At 60.9% G+C, this 14,432-nt stretch overlaps 2 protein-coding genes across 10 annotated transcripts in view; one reads left to right on the top strand and one right to left on the bottom strand.

Annotated features, from left to right (window-relative positions):
- PHRF1 (PHD and ring finger domains 1) overlaps window positions 1-10,405 on the top strand; it is a 37,988-nt gene extending 27,583 nt beyond the window's left edge. For 2 of the 4 annotated variants that reach the window (XM_030918539.1, XM_030918537.1), the window contains exons 11-18: window positions 3,481-3,662; window positions 3,966-4,085; window positions 4,804-4,958; window positions 5,440-8,088; window positions 8,444-8,595; window positions 8,747-9,007; window positions 9,201-9,329; window positions 9,897-10,405. In XM_030918539.1, the coding sequence (XP_030774399.1) occupies window positions 3,481-3,662; window positions 3,966-4,085; window positions 4,804-4,958; window positions 5,440-8,088; window positions 8,444-8,595; window positions 8,747-9,007; window positions 9,201-9,329; window positions 9,897-10,040 (3,792 nt within the window). In that variant the 3' untranslated portion in view covers window positions 10,041-10,405. The remainder of the gene's footprint in view (window positions 1-3,480; window positions 3,663-3,965; window positions 4,086-4,803; window positions 4,959-5,439; window positions 8,089-8,443; window positions 8,596-8,746; window positions 9,008-9,200; window positions 9,330-9,896) is intronic. The other 2 variants (XM_030918540.1, XM_030918538.1) reach the window with 2 other exon arrangements.
- Window positions 10,406-10,705: 300 nt separating this feature from the next.
- IRF7 (interferon regulatory factor 7) lies at window positions 10,706-13,915 on the bottom strand. 6 transcript variants are annotated; one of them, XM_010352604.2, is made up of 11 exons: window positions 13,774-13,915; window positions 13,213-13,518; window positions 12,965-13,127; window positions 12,668-12,881; window positions 12,366-12,421; window positions 12,062-12,287; window positions 11,833-11,919; window positions 11,667-11,750; window positions 11,205-11,594; window positions 10,998-11,116; window positions 10,706-10,912 (listed from the first exon to the last, which is right to left on the bottom strand). In XM_010352604.2, the coding sequence occupies exons 2-11, from the start codon at window positions 13,230-13,232 to the stop codon at window positions 10,757-10,759; spliced, it is 1,515 nt and encodes a 504-aa protein (XP_010350906.2). In that variant the 5' UTR covers window positions 13,233-13,518; window positions 13,774-13,915; the 3' UTR covers window positions 10,706-10,756. The 6 variants fall into 6 exon arrangements, with proteins under 6 accessions (XP_010350906.2, XP_010350979.2, XP_030774416.1 ...); XM_010352677.2 differs by having other exon boundaries at window positions 13,743-13,877; XM_030918556.1 differs by having other exon boundaries at window positions 13,735-13,808.
- Window positions 13,916-14,432: the final 517 nt, after the last annotated feature.

Here is a 14,432-nt window from a genome sequence, read left to right on the forward strand (position 1 = left end):
TAGCCTGGCTCTGAGGAGTGACACAAGCCGTGTCTGACAGGCCCTGTCCACCTCCTCTGACCCACGCTCGCTGGGCCCTGGGGGCGGCCTCCTTGGTATATACATCGTGGCCTTTGTTGTCCCAGGCCCCTTTCATCTGAAATCATGGACCAGACATTTAATATTTATTTTTAGTTGATCCCTAATTATTGTCGGTGTTTATGGGGCGGAGGGCAGTGTGTCATTCGTGTGTGTGTTTGTGATGCTCAAACCGGGACTAAATGCATAACCTCCTCGGACTGCACATTTAAAACATCTTAATATATAAAAACTTGAATTGCGGCTGGGCGCAGTGGCTCACGCCTGTGATCCCAGCACTTTGAGGGGACTGAGGCAGACAGATCACCTGAGGTCAGGAGTTCAAGACCAGCCTGGCCAACATGCTGAAACCCCATCTCGACCAAAAAGACTAAAAATTAGCCAGGTGTGGTGGTATGCACCTGTAGTCCCAGCCTCAGGAGGCTAAGGCAGGAAAATCACTTGAACCCCGGGAGGCAGAGGTTGCAGTGAGCCGAGATGGCGCCACTGCACTCCAGCCTGGGAGACGAGAGAAAAACTCTGCCTCAAAAAAAAAAAAAACTGAGTTGCAGCCGTTGTTCAAGTGTTTGCTGAATCTTTTTGTTTGTTTGTTTGTTTTTGTTTTTTGAGATGGAGTCTCCCTCTGTCCCTGGGCTTGAGTGCAGTGGTGCGATCTCGGCTCACTGCAGCCTCCGCCTCCCGGGTTCAAGCGATTCTCCTGCCTCAGCCTCCTGAGTAGCTGGGATTATAGGTGCACACCACCACACCCAGCTAATTTTTGTATTTTTAGCGGAGACAGGGTTTCACCATGTTGGTCAGGCTGGTCTTGAAACTCCCGACCTCGTGATCCGTCCGCCTCGGCCCCCCAAACTGCTGGGATGACAGGCGTGAGCCCCGCGCCCGGCCTTTGTTTTGTTTTTTGAGACTGTGTCTCTCTGTGGCCCAGGCTGACGTACAGTGGCGCAATCCCAGCTCACTGCAGCCTTGACCTCCCCAGGCCCAGGTGAGCCTTCCACCTCAGCTTCCTGAGTAGCTGGGATAGCCCACCATGCCCAGCTAATTTTCGTATTTTTTGTAGACACATTGTAGACAGAGAGGTTCGCCATGTTGCCCAGGCTGGTCTTAAAACTCCTGGGCTTAAGCAGTTTGTCCACCTCAGCCTCAAAAAGTGTTTTTGTTTCTTTTAGGTTGGGGCGGAGACAGAGTCTGGTTCTGTTACCCAGGCTGGAGTGCAGTGACATGATCCTGGCTCACTGTAGCCGCCTTGACCTCCCAGGCCAAGGTGATCCTCCCCCATCAGCCTCTCAAGTAGCTGGGACCACAGGCTCACACCACCTCACCCAGCTAATTTTTTTTTTTTTTTTTTTTTTTTTTTTTTTGGTAGAGACGGGGTCTCACTATGTTCCCCAAGCTGGTCTTGAACTCCTGGGCTCAAACGATCCTCCTGCCTCGACCTCCCAAAAGTGCTGGGATTACAGGTGTGAGCGCCATGTCGGCTGCATTTTTATGTGAATTTATACTCGAGATTATTATTCATTTCCTAGTGAATATAAACTTATATAGTACACATTTATATAAAACTATATTTTAGTTTTTTTTGTTTTTGAGATGGAGTTTCACTCTTGTTGCCCAGGTTGGAGTGCAGTGGTATGATCTCAGCTCACTGCAACCTCGGCCTCCTGAGTTCAAGCAATTCTCCTGCCTTAGCCTCCCAGATAGCTGGGATTACAGGCATGTGCCACCACGCCCGGCTAATTTTGTATTTTTAGTAGAGATGGGGTTTCTCCATGTTGGTCAGGCTGGTCTTGAACTCCCGACCTCAGGTGATCTGCCCGCCTTGGCCTCCCAAAGTGCTAGGATTCCAGGCGTGAGCCACCATGTCTGGCCCCCTTATTTTAGTTTGTTTTTTTTTTATTTTTTTATTTTTATTTTTTATTTATTTTTGTTGTTGTTGTTGAGACGGAGTCTCGCTCTGTCCCCCTGGCTGGAGTGCAGTGGCGCGATCTCGGCTCACTGCAAGCTCCGCCTCCTGGGTTCACGCCATTCTCCTGCCTCAGCCTCCTGAGTAGCTGGGACTACAGGCGCCCGCCACCACGCCCGGCTAATTTTTTGTATTTTTAGTAGAGACGGGGTTTCACCATGGTCTCGATCTCTTGACCTTGTGATCCACCCGCCTCGGCCTCCCAAAGTGCTGGGATTACAGGCGTGAGCCACCGCGCCCGGCCATTTTAGTTTTAAATGGAGTATTCGAACATCTGGTTATTCATTCAGACAAAATTCCTGGAGTGAGTAGAAGCTAAAGCCATGACCAGGTGTTGGATAAGGACCTACCGTTTCCCAGTTCTCTGGTCCCCTGGGCTCTCCCTTTGCTTTGCAGGGTGCCCTGAGCCTGGGTTGGAACCTCCTCTTCCATCCCTGTGCCCAGAACACTCCTGGGCGTCCTCCCGAGCTTTTTGTCCTCGGCTGGCCTGCGTGCCGTTTCTGTGGTTCGTTTCTTCTCCTGCAGACAGCATGCTGGGACCCCTGCCTGGGGGCCTGGTGGCAAGTGAGGGTGCTTGCCCTCCGGAGGGGCGGCGCCTGCCTTCAGGCCGTGCTGTCCCAGCCACAGCGGGAGGCTGCTGTGTCCGCTGTGCCTGGAATCAGAAGGAAATAGCTAGTAACTCTTAGGAGTTTTCATAATTTAGGAATAATGACAGCGCTTAAAATCTAAATGTGTGTCTTCTTCTCAAGGGTTTTTTGGTTTTTTTGGTTTGTGTTTTTGTTTTTGTTTTTGAGACGGAGTCTCGCTCTGTCACCCAGGCTGGAGTGCAATGGTGCGATCTCCACTCACTGAAGCCTCCGCCTCCCAGGTTCAAGCAATTCTCCTGCCTCAGCCTCCTGAGTAGCTGGGATGACAGGCACCCGCCACCACGCCCGGCTGATTTTTGTATTCTTAGTAGAGATGGTTTTGCTATGTTGGCCAGGCTGGTCTCAAGCTGGCCTCAAATGATCTGCCCGCCTCGGCCTGCAGAACTCTGGGATTCCAGGTGTGAGCCACCGCGCCCGGCCTGGCCTGCAGAACTCTGGGATTCCAGGTGTGAGCCACCGCGCCCGGCCTTCGAGGGGTTTTACTGCCGGCCATCAGTTGAATTTTTTGTTTCCCTCTGTGAGTTTTCACTTAATGCTAAGTACCATGTGATGGTGATGGTGACGCTGCAGCACCCCGGTAGCCTCTCATAATCTGCAGTGAACTTCGCAGCCGACGTGTGCGGCGCTGGGTGTGCGTCTCAGTGATCAGTGCCTGCAAAGCCTGTTGACTTTGGCTTAGTGTTTTCCCGCCTAGTGTTCACTGTTGCTGATGAAGCCTTCACATAGCATTTACAGAGCCCTCGTGGATGCCATCCCTGTCTCTCTGTTCATCTTTTTCTTTGTTACTGGATTCAGAGTGAAGCCACCACTCGCTCTCGAATTGCGCGGACGCTGGGCCTGCGCAGACCTGTTCACAGCAGCTGCATCCCGTCGGTGTTGAAGCCAGTGGAGCCCTCCTTGGGGCTGCTGAGAGCGGATATTGGAGCTGCATCTTTGTCTCTGTTTGGAGACCCCTATGAGCTGGACCCCTTCGACAGGTGACCGAACTGGTGATGGTCCTGCCTGGGCACCCGCTCCTCTGCCTGGGGCTGTGGGCATGGTACCTGAGGTGCATGTGGAGGCGTTAGGTTTTGTGTTTGTGAGTGAGGGTGACCATTCCTCCACCACCACACTCAGTGCGGGTGGGCAGCGTGGAACTTAGAGGTCTGGTGCGGGGCCGGAATCACACGTGCCGCCACGTGGCCAGTGCTCGGCCATCCTTCTCCGTGCCGTCTCCCTGGGCTGGGGGTTCTGGGAGCTGGGAGTCACCTGTTCCCTTTGGCCCGTGTCCTCCCCTCTAGCAGTGAAGAACTTTCTGCAAACCCTCTTTCCCCTCTGAGTGCCAAGAGACGGGCTCTGTCCCAGTCAGCCCTGCAGTCCCACCAGCCCGTGGCCAGGCCCGTCTCCATGGGGCTTTCCAGGTGTGTGAGGGCAAAGGCTTCTGGGGAGGTGAGGGCAGCAGTGGGGCAGCGGATGGGGGTTCCAGGGTGGGGCTGTGACAGCCTGGCTCTCTGTGGCCCTGGGTGGCCTCAGCACCTCCCCTCAGCTGTCACGCTGATCAGTCGGCTCTTGGCATGAGGCAGTGCTGCAGCCTGTCCTGCGTCAGAGGCCACGGCCTGCCCGTGAGCGTGGACTGGAGTTGCTGCAGCTCCACGAGGTGGCCCCTCTGCCCCCCACCCTGGCTTGAGAGCCACCAGCACAAGGACACCGCCTCAGGCAGGAGCAGTGGCTCTGGTGAATAAGGCTGTTATCAGAGTTCACCTTTTGGCCAGTTCTTTTGTTTCGCCACAAGAACAAAAAAAGAATTAACCAAAACCAACAGAACAGGTAAAGATGCTTGTCTGTCCCCCCCACCGCCCGTTGGTGGAGTTGGGGGTGGCAAAGGCACCAGAGGTGACTTCTCCCAAAAACACCTGGTGTCCCTGGAGCCAGAGCTGCGAGGTGGGGCTCCCTCCCTCCCTCTGGGAGGCCCTGGTGGGCACCTCTTAGAACAGCAGCCAGAGCCAGGACTGTGGGGGAGGCGCAGGCCCCGCCCAGCCCCACTCTCCCCAGCTCCTGCCTGCTGCAGGGCTCTGCCTGGGTGCCGGCCCTCAGGCTGTGGGAGGCAGTGATGGCAGGACCTTGGGTCTGTGCCCACAGGAGGCATCTCCCTGCTGCGGTGCCGGAGCCAGACTTGGAGGAGGAGCCAGTGCCTGACCTGCTGGGCAGTATCCTGTCGGGCCAGAGCCTCCTGATGCTGGGCAGCAATGACGTCATCATCCACCGTGATGGCTCCCTCAGCGCCAAGAGGGCGGGTGAGCCCCTCCCTGCCACAGCTGCCTTCCTCTGTGGGCTGCTGGTCCTCAGGCTGTTCCCCAGCACTCAGCCCATGTCTCAGTCACAGAAGATGTAATTGAAGTTGGGGGACTATTCCTCAGCCATTTTTCTCCGTTGATTTCCCTTCTTGAGCAGTTTCCCAGTTAGCTCTGAGTTCTTACCCAGCCCCACAGCTTCAGAGTGGAGCCCCTAGTACCTGGTTAAGAACATGTCCTACTGGGGGACTGCCCCCGCCCCGGTTCATATCGCGTCCTAATGGCCTCAGGCACTGTACCTTGTCATCCACAGAGTGGCTGTTGAAGCAGCTCTCCGGGTGTGGAAAGGCAAGGTGTCCACCTCAACAGGCAAACGGGAGTTTAAAGCACACGACCTCACAGAAAACCAGTTGTGATAAAAGTTAAAACACTGACATTTAAGAGTGGGTGGGAAATGATTGCCATTGACTTTTTTGTTTTTTAGCTCCAGTTTCTTTTCAGCGAAACTCAGGCAGTCGGTCCAGAGGGGAAGAAGGATCTAAGGACTGCCTACAGCCCCGAGCACTGCCCTCAGGGAGCCCAGCCCAAGGCCCCTCAGGAAACAGGCCACAGAGCACAGGGCTAAGCTGTCAAGGCAGGTCCTGCATCCCCGCCCGCACCTCGGGCGCACCTGTGAGGCTGGACTCGTCAGCAGCCCCTGGGTCGGTTCAGGCTCGGAACTTGTCCAATGGGAGCGCGCCTGGCTTCAGACAGAGTCCCAGCCCCCGGTTCAGCAGCACCAACAAGCACACTTTGCCCCTTGCTTCTGCCGCGTCTAAGATCTCAAGCAGAGATTCTAACCCCCCGTGTCGCAGTGCGGTGCCAGGGCCTCCCCTGAAACCCGCGCCCAAAAGAACAGACATCTCTGAGCTGCCCAGGATACCAAAGATCAGGAGAGAGGACGCTGGCGGCAGATGGGGCGCGGCCCCAGCCCACGGGCAGAGCATCGAGATCCCCAGCGCCTGCATCAGCCGGCTGACTGGCAGGGAGGGCGCCGGGCAGCCAGGGCGAGGCACGCGGGCAGAGAGCGAGGCCAGCAGCAGGGTCCCCCGGGAGCCCGGCACGCACACGGGCAGCTCCCGGCCCCCAGCCCCCAGCTCCCATGGCAGTATGGCCCCGCTGGGACCATCAAGAGGGAAAGGGGTTGGGTCGACCTTTGAGAGCTTCAGGATCAATATTCCTGGAAACATGGCACATTCCAGCCAACTCTCCAGCCCCGGCTTCTGTAACACGTTCCGGCCAGTGGACAACAAGGAACAGAGGAAGGAGAATCCCTCGCCTCTCTTCTCCATCAAGAAGACGAAGCAGCTCCGGAGTGAGGTCTACGACCCGTCCGACCCCACCGGCTCCGACTCCAGCGCCCCGAGCAGCAGCCCCGAGAGGTCTGGCCCTGGCCTCCTGCCCTCTGAGATCACACGAACCATCTCCATCAAAAGCCCGAAGGCCCAGACGGTTCAGGCTGTGCGCTGCGTCACCTCCTACACAGTGGAGAGCATCTTTGGGACAGAGCCTGAGCCCCCTCTTGGACCGTCCTCCACTGTGTCCCAGCTCCGGGGTGCAGTGGCTGCTGAGGGGGCCTCTGACACGGAGCAAGAGGAGCCTGCAGAGAGCCAGGGCCTGGCTGCCCGGGTGCGGAGGCCATCCCCACCGGAGCCCTGGGAGGAGGAGGACGGGGCGTCTTGCAGCACCTTCTTTGGCTCTGAGGAGCGGACAGTGACCTGTGTGACTGTCGTGCAGCCAGAAGCCGCACCCAGCCCGGACATGCCGCAGGCAGCCACCCACAGAGTGGTGGAGCTCAGGCCCCCTTCCCGGTCCCGCTCCACATCCAGCTCCCGCAGCAGGAAGAAGGCCAAGAGGAAGAAGGTGGCCAGGGAGCACCGACGGACGCGCTCTGGGACACGCTCTGAATCCAGGGAAAGGAGCTCGAGGTCAGCGTCACCGTCAGTGGGTGAGGAGCGCCCCAGGAGGCAGCGGTCCAAGGCCAAGAGCCGGCGGTCCTCCAGCGACCGCTCCAGCAGTCGAGAACGAGCTAAGAGGAAGAAAGCCAAGGACAAGAGCAGGGAGCACAGGCGGGGCCCCTGGGGCCACAGCCGGAGGACGTCCCGGTCGCGCTCGGGGAGCCCGGGCAGTTCTTCCCACGAGCCCCATGAGAGCAGGAAGAGGAAGAAGAGGAGATCGCCATCCAGGCCTCGGGGGAGGGAGTGCTCCCCCACCAGCAGCCTGGAGAGGCTCCACAGGCACAAGCACCAGCGGGAGCGCAGCCACGAACGGCCAGACAGGAAGGAGAGTGCGGCATGGCCCCGAGAGCGGAGGAAGCGGAGGTCCCGGTCCCCAAGCTCCGAGCGCAGGGCGCGGGAGCACAGGCGGCCACGGTCCCATGAGAAGCGGCCGAGGCCCCGGTCCCGTTCCCCAGAGAGGAAGGGGCCTGTGAGGGAGGCTTCCCCAGCACTCCTTGCACAGGGGGAGTCAGGGCGGGAAGACCTCCCCACCAGGTCACCAGCCTTGGGGGAAGCACATGTCTCAGTGGAGGTGGCTACCGCAGACAAGGCCCCCCTGCAGGCCCCCCCTGTCCTGGAGGTGGCAGCCGAGTGTGAGCCCGACGACCTGGACCTGGATTATGGCGACTCTGTGGAGGCGGGGCACGTCTTTGACGATTTCTCAAGCGAAGCTGTTTTCATCCAGCTCGATGACATGAGCTCGCCACCTTCTCCCGAAAGCACAGACTCCTCCCCAGAGCGAGACTTCCCACCAAAGCCCGCGCTGCCCCCAGCCAGCCTGGCCGCCATCCAGAGGGAGGTGTCGCTGATGCACGATGAAGACCCTTCACAGCCCCCACCCCTGCCAGAGAACCCCCAGGAGCCACATTTGCTCAGGCCGGATGCGGCTGAGAAGGCTCAGGCGCCCGGTCCCCTGGATGTGGCGCCTGTGGGGAAGGAAGATGGCCCCTCCATGAGCGGGAGGGTACACGAGGCAGCCCGGCCTGAGGAGGTGGTTTCGCAGACCCCCCTGCTGCGGTCCAGAGCCCTGGTGAAGCGGGTCACCTGGAACCTGCAGGAGTCGGAGAGCAGCGCCCCTGCCGAGGACAGAGCCCCCCGTGAGTAGGGTCCCGGCCCCCACTGAGGACAGAGCCCCTAGTGAATCCAGCCCCTGTTGAGAACGGGAGCCCTGAGTGAGTGGGGCCCGGGACACCACAGGGAGCTTCTGGAGCCAGGGAAGACTGGGATCGTGGGTGTGGGGGTCTCCTGCAGGTGGGCAGAGCCGGTCATGGTGGGGGATCAGTGGCTAGGAGCTGGCACACCTCGCAACCTCCCCTTGCTGCTGGGGGTGGATCTGAGGGCTGCTCTGTGGTCCTTGCTCCTGGCGCTTTTCTGGATTTTTCCAGCTGTGAAACAGCATTCTGGGCAGGGGCGGGCACAGAGCACCCACCTCCCTGTCTGTCGGGCCCCCAGGGGCACTGTTTCACAGGCCACAGAAGCCCCGAGAAGGAGCCTGGGATGTGGAGGATGTGGCCCCCACAGGGGTCAGGCAGGCGTTCTCCGAGCTGCCCCTTCCCAGTCATGTGCTTCCGGAGCCTGGGTTCCCAGACACAGACCCCTCTCAGGTGGGTGCCTGGGCTGGAGGGCTGTGGGCTGTGGGCAGTGGCCTGGCACCCATGCCACACACGCCACACTCAGCTGGGGCTGAGGCCTCACAGCTCCTGGGCAGAGCTGCCAGCCGTAGGGCCCGGTGCTCAGCGGGGATGTCCTTCCCAGGTTTACAGCCCCAGCCTGCCACCTGCCCCAGCCCAGCCCTCAAGCATCCCACCCTGCGCGCTGGTCAGCCAGCCCACGGTCCAGTTCATCCTGCAGGGGAGCCTGCCGCTCGTGGGCTGTGGGGCAGCACAGACCCTGGCCCCAGTGCCCACTGCCCTGACCCCAGCCTCAGAGCCAGCCAGTCAAGCCACTGCAGCCAGCAACTCAGAGGAGAAGACCCCGGCTCCCAGGCTAGCTGCAGAGAAAACCAAGAAGGAGGAGGTGAGTCCTGCCACTTCCCACTTTCCCCACGTTCCTGTCTTATTTTGAAACTAACTCTGTCAGGGCTGAATTTAGGGGCGGAAGCCAGTCCCTGTGCCTCCGGAACTGGAAGGGTGTCCAGAACCGCAGTGCCTCTGGCCAGAGGGACTCCAGGCCCCTTGCCTGGCCACTTCACACATTTGTCCCTCTCTAGTACATGAAGAAGCTGCACATGCAGGAGCGTGCTGTGGAGGAGGTGAAACTGGCCATTAAGCCCTTCTACCAGAAGAGGGAGGTGACCAAGGAGGAGTACAAGGACATCCTGCGCAAGGCCGTGCAGAAGGTGGGCTGCGCGCGAGCCTGTGTGTGGGGCTCGGGGTCACGGGCAGCCCGTCGCTGCTGTCTGGTCAGCACGGACTTTGGGGTGACCATGAATGCAGGTCCGAGGTCAGCCAGCCAGGTCAGGTGGCTGTGTTGCCACATCCTGCAGGCCTGGGGTCAGGTGGGTTTGCCTGTGGCTGTCCCTGGCAGATGGTTAGGAAGAAGGGTGCCTCAGTGCCTGTGAGGCCCACACAGATGTGTTTTGTGATATGTGAAATTACCCAGCCCACGCCTAGCTTACAGGTGGGAGAACAAGACGCCCAGAAGTGAGCAGGTGCCTGGTGACGTCTCAGCCTGTGCTCCCCCCGACACCGTGGGCCCCTCGGTGGCCCTGTGAGCGGCATAGCGAGCAGGACGGGGGTCTCACATGTCAGGAGGGCAGGTGGGGCAGCCTCTGCCGCTGTCTGCGTGCCGCACGCAGGGCCTGCTTCTGAGCAGGGCAGGCGAGGGACCCCAGCTTTGGCCCTGGGCTCCAGCCCGGAACATCGGGATGGGAAAGGGTGTTTGGTGATTGCTCCTCTTTCTCCAGATCTGCCACAGCAAGAGTGGGGAGATCAACCCCGTGAAGGTGGCCAACCTGGTGAAGGCGTACGTGGATAAGTACAGGCACATGCGCAGGCACAAGAAGCCAGAGGCCGGCGAGGAGCCGCCCACCCAGGGGGCCGAGGGCTGAGGCCAGGCAGTCACGGGCCTTGCCCGGGGAGCTGTTGGGAGTAGTGGGAAACGGGGGCACCAGCATGCCCGCTATCAGGTTCCTGCGCTGACACCTGGTCTGTGCACCTGTCTTGCTTACAGTTGAAAACTGGACACTTTTGTATGTATATTATAGATACACTGTTTCCATTCTAATTTATCAAAAATGGATTATCTTTAGAAACCTCTTGATTGATTTAATACTTGGAAGATAAAGCGTTTGGTGGCCAGGAGGGGCTCCCGGTAGGGTGGCGTGTCCTTGATAAATCTCTGGTGGCCTTCCGCCAGCAGCTGCTGTGTACCTCTGCCTCTGAATTAGGAATATCTTTACTTTCTCTTTTCCAATTACATTGTGCTCTTGTAAATAATTGCTCAAGTTTGCACTCAACACAGTTGCCTCCTGGAGGCAGGGTGCAGCAGTGGCAGCCCGAGGGCTGGTGACAGGTGTCGGGTGTGGGAAAATGTCGTCCCTGCCCTTGGCACAGCTGGTGGGAGTGGCTTTGGTGGCCACCTGCCTCTCAAGGGCCTTGTTTGAATCAAGGCTTGGCTGTAATGTGTGTGGTGAAGACAGAAGTGAGTTGGTGTGCAGGGAGGTCCCCTCCCTCCCTGGGCCTCACCCGTGTTCAGCCGGCACCCATTTCCCCGCCAGCCAAGACGTCAGTGCGTGTTCTGGAGTTCTCTTTATTAGATTGGGCTCTAGACGGGGTGCTCCAGCTCCATGAGCAAGCACTCAATGTCATCATAGAGGCTGTTGGTGCTGGACAGACAGAGGCTGAGGCTGCTGCTATCCAGGGAAGACACACCCTCACGTTGCGTGCCCTCCAGGTGCACTCGGCACAGCCAGGGCTCCAGCTGCCAGGAAGGCATCGGGCGTCTGTCAGTGACCCAGCGTGTGGCCTCCCCTCCCCCTCCCCAGGCCCTGAGGCTCTGGTCTCACCTTCACAAGGACCAGGCTCTTCTCCTTGGGCCTCCTGGCTGACAGGTCCTGCCCGAAGCCCAGGTAGATGGTATAGCATGGGGAGCCGCGGCGCTGCCGTGCCCGGAATTCCACCAGCTCTGGAGAAGGGGGCTCTGCTGAGTATCTGGCAGACCCATGCTCCCAGGGGCTCCTGGAGACAGCCCCCCAGGCAGGAGCCTCACTGACCTCGGAAGAAGACTCTGAAGTCAAAGATGGGGGTGTCGCAGTTCCGAGGCAGCAGGCAGGCTGGGGTGGAGGGGCTGGCAGAGCCCGGCGGGCCACCCACCTCCCAGTACACCTTGCACTTGCCCATGCGCCGGGCCCACAGCTGTGGCCCCCGAAGCTCCAGCTGCAGCCCAGGGGCCACGTGCCGCAGCAGTTCCTCCGTGTAGCGCAGCTGCTTCTGGTCGGGGAGCTCAGCAGGGCTGGGGAATGCTACCTGCTGGGGGTCTGTGGCCTGGACAGCTGGGTCGGGGGGGCCATACAGGAACATGCAGCTCGCGTGCCCCACCACCTTCTGCAGCACTGTGCGGCCCTTGTACATGATGGTCACGTCCAGTGCCCCTGGACTGGGCTCTGTGTGGAGACCAAGCTGTGAGCGGCGGAGGTGGGCAGGGACAGGCTGCCCCCTTCCCGGGACCCACTCACCTTGCACTGCAGTGCAGGCACTTGGGGAGGGTGCCAGGTACGGCTCTGCCTGGTGCGGGGGCTCTGGGGCCGTGGCCTCGCCTGCTTCGAGAAGGGAATCCTGTGCTGGCACCTCATCCCCAGCCCCTCCCTGTGCCCCAGGCCCCCCAACCCCTACCCCTCTCACCTGTCATAAGGGCCGCGGGCTGGGGCCCGGGGCTGGTGGTTGCCTCTACTGACCATGCGCACAGCTCCCCGGCAGGGAAACCTGGGCCTGAGGAGGGGAGTTCAGTGGGAACGGTGGTCCCTTCCTACTTCTCCAGCTCCCCAATCCCTAGCCCCCTTCTTAAGTGTCCATCCAGGTGCACTGGCCCCTTCTATGCTTCCCCCCCACCCCCCGACGGCACTGCCCATACCTCCAGCACAGGCCCCAGTCAGGGGAAGACCCTCTTGTCCCTCTCCAGGAGCCTGGGCTGGGACTGGATCTGCCCCCCATGACGCTGTCAGCAGATGGTCCGCCAGGCAGCTCTGTTGCACTGCCTGGAGCAGGAGGTCCCCCTTGTCACCAGCTGGGGCAGGGAGGGGGCCTGGGGCTTGGAGTCCAGCATCTCTGTGTGCCAGGAATGGGTCTGGGGGCCTGCCCTGTAAGGAAAAGTTAGGGTCAGCATAAGCAGCTCCGTGGCCTGGCAGGAGGAGAGAGGCAAGCAGAGAGAAGACTACCTGCGGTGGCCGGACAGCCGCGGGGGCCTCTGCCTCAGTCTGGTCCGTGCCTGGGCCTTTGAGGGAGAATGGGGCAGGTGTTAGGCCCCGAGGCCAGGGTGAGAGACGCAACGAGAGCCTGGCGTAACCCGCACCAGCTTCCTCGTGCTGCGGCCTGAGGAGGTGGGGATGCGGCTCCAACTGTCCTGGGCCTGCTGGCAACCTCTCCCAGAACAGCTGCTAAAAACCCAATTCTGATCCAGAGAATGTTCTTTCCCCAGGCAGGACGAATTCCAACGCGCTTAGCAGCCGGCGTGGCTCACCTCGCCAGCACAGCTCCGGGCCCAGCGCATACACCTTGTGCGGGTCGGCCGGGTCCCCCGAGTTGTCTCGCAGCATCACGAAGCGGCGCGTGCTGTGCAGTGCGCAGCGGAAGTTGGTTTTCCAGCCAGCGCGCTCCGCAGCCTCAGCCTCGGGGGGCGGCGGGTCACCGCCTCTGCTGCTAGGCGGCCACCTGCCGCGGGCCACGGCCCAGGCCTGAAGAGGGGGACAGAACACGTGGGCTGGGCCTGCGGGGTCCTAGGCGGGTCCTCCTACCCGGGGCGAGGCCGGGGTCCCACCTTGAAGATGCGCGCGTCAGCCTCGCTCAGGTCCTTGCGCGCGAAGTGCTTCCAGGGCACGCGGAAGCAGGTGCGGGCCTCGTCCAGCCACTGCAGCCCCTCGTAGCAGCCGCTGCTGATCTCTCCCAGGAGCCACTCTCCGAACAGCACGCGTGGGGCCGCCCTGCGGGTGCCCGGCCGCGGAGAGTCAGGGCCGGCTGCAGGGCGCTCGGGGATGGGCATCTGGAGAAGGTGGGCCGGGCTCTTACCTCTCAGGAGCCAAGGCCATTGCTCCCTCTGCAGGGGCAGTTGGCTGGCGGTCAGGTGTTAACAGGGGAGGTAAGGGCTCCTGTCACTGCAGACGCCAGGCCGCGGCCACAGGTCGTGTGGCCAGGTGCCACAGGTGGTGGGGGTCACAGGTGCGGACTGAGGCCTTGTAGCCAACGACGCTGCCTCGGTGTAGATCTCTTGGCAGAGGGGCTACAGGTGTGACTGCAGGTATGGCTGGCGCGCACACATGAAGTCACAGGTGTTGAACCAGTGTCCAGGCCTGCCGGGCCGGTGCAGGCCGGACCCTGCGGGGACGGGAAAGGCCACGTCCGGGGCGGGCCAGGCTTCCGAGAAAGCGAAACCTGAAACAGTGGCGCTTCGCACCCTCCCCGATCCCATCTCCGTCCCGTTCTCATCTCCGCGGAACCCCGCCCCCGCCCCCGCCTCCGCCTCCCTCACCTCCCGACCCTCATCCATCAGGCTCCCCCAGCCCTTGGCTCTGCCCTCCCGGTGAGTCTTACTCCCGGACCTGCGCCGCGTGGGTCCGGGGTCCCGGGTACCTGGTGCCAGCGCCGCCGGGGCGGGAGGGCTCTCACCGCGGAGAAGCGGAGGGCCGGCGCTTTTATGGTGCCGGGGGCGGGCCCCAACGAGCTGCAGGTGCAGCCAAGGAGGTCACGTGACCAGGCGGGCGTTTTCGGGAAGGGCGCGCGCAGCCTGTTCCTGCTCTCGGATGCGACCAGCTGAACCCCGCCCCGGGCAGCGCGGAGTAGGGAGTGGCGGCGAGGGGGCAGCGGTGGGCCCTGTCTGCCTGTGTGGCTCAGCCCTGCAGGGTCCAGCCGCTTCTACACGCCTGGGGCCAGGGGCGCCGGCAGTCATCGGAGGTGGGGGACACAGTGGGATAAGGCGGGGACCCCCGAAACGTAAGCGAAACCGGACCCCAGGCAAAACCAGGCCCTTCTTGTGGCGCTTTTTTTTTCCTTTCTTTTTTTTTTTTTTTTTTGAGACGGAGTCTCGCTCTGTCGCCCGGACTGGAGTGCAGTGGCCGGATCTCAGCTCACTGCAAGCTCCGCCTCCCGGGTTCACGCCATTCTCCTGCCTCAGCCTCCCGAGTAGCTGGGACTACAGGCGCCGCCACCTCGTCCGGCTAGTGTTTTGTATTTTTAGTAGAGACGGGGTTTCACCGTGTTAGCCAGGATGGTCTCCATCTCCTGACCTCGTG

The sequence above is a fragment of the Rhinopithecus roxellana genome, chromosome 15 (assembly GCF_007565055.1).
Source record: "Rhinopithecus roxellana isolate Shanxi Qingling chromosome 15, ASM756505v1, whole genome shotgun sequence".
Taxonomy (NCBI): Eukaryota; Metazoa; Chordata; class Mammalia; order Primates; family Cercopithecidae; genus Rhinopithecus; species Rhinopithecus roxellana.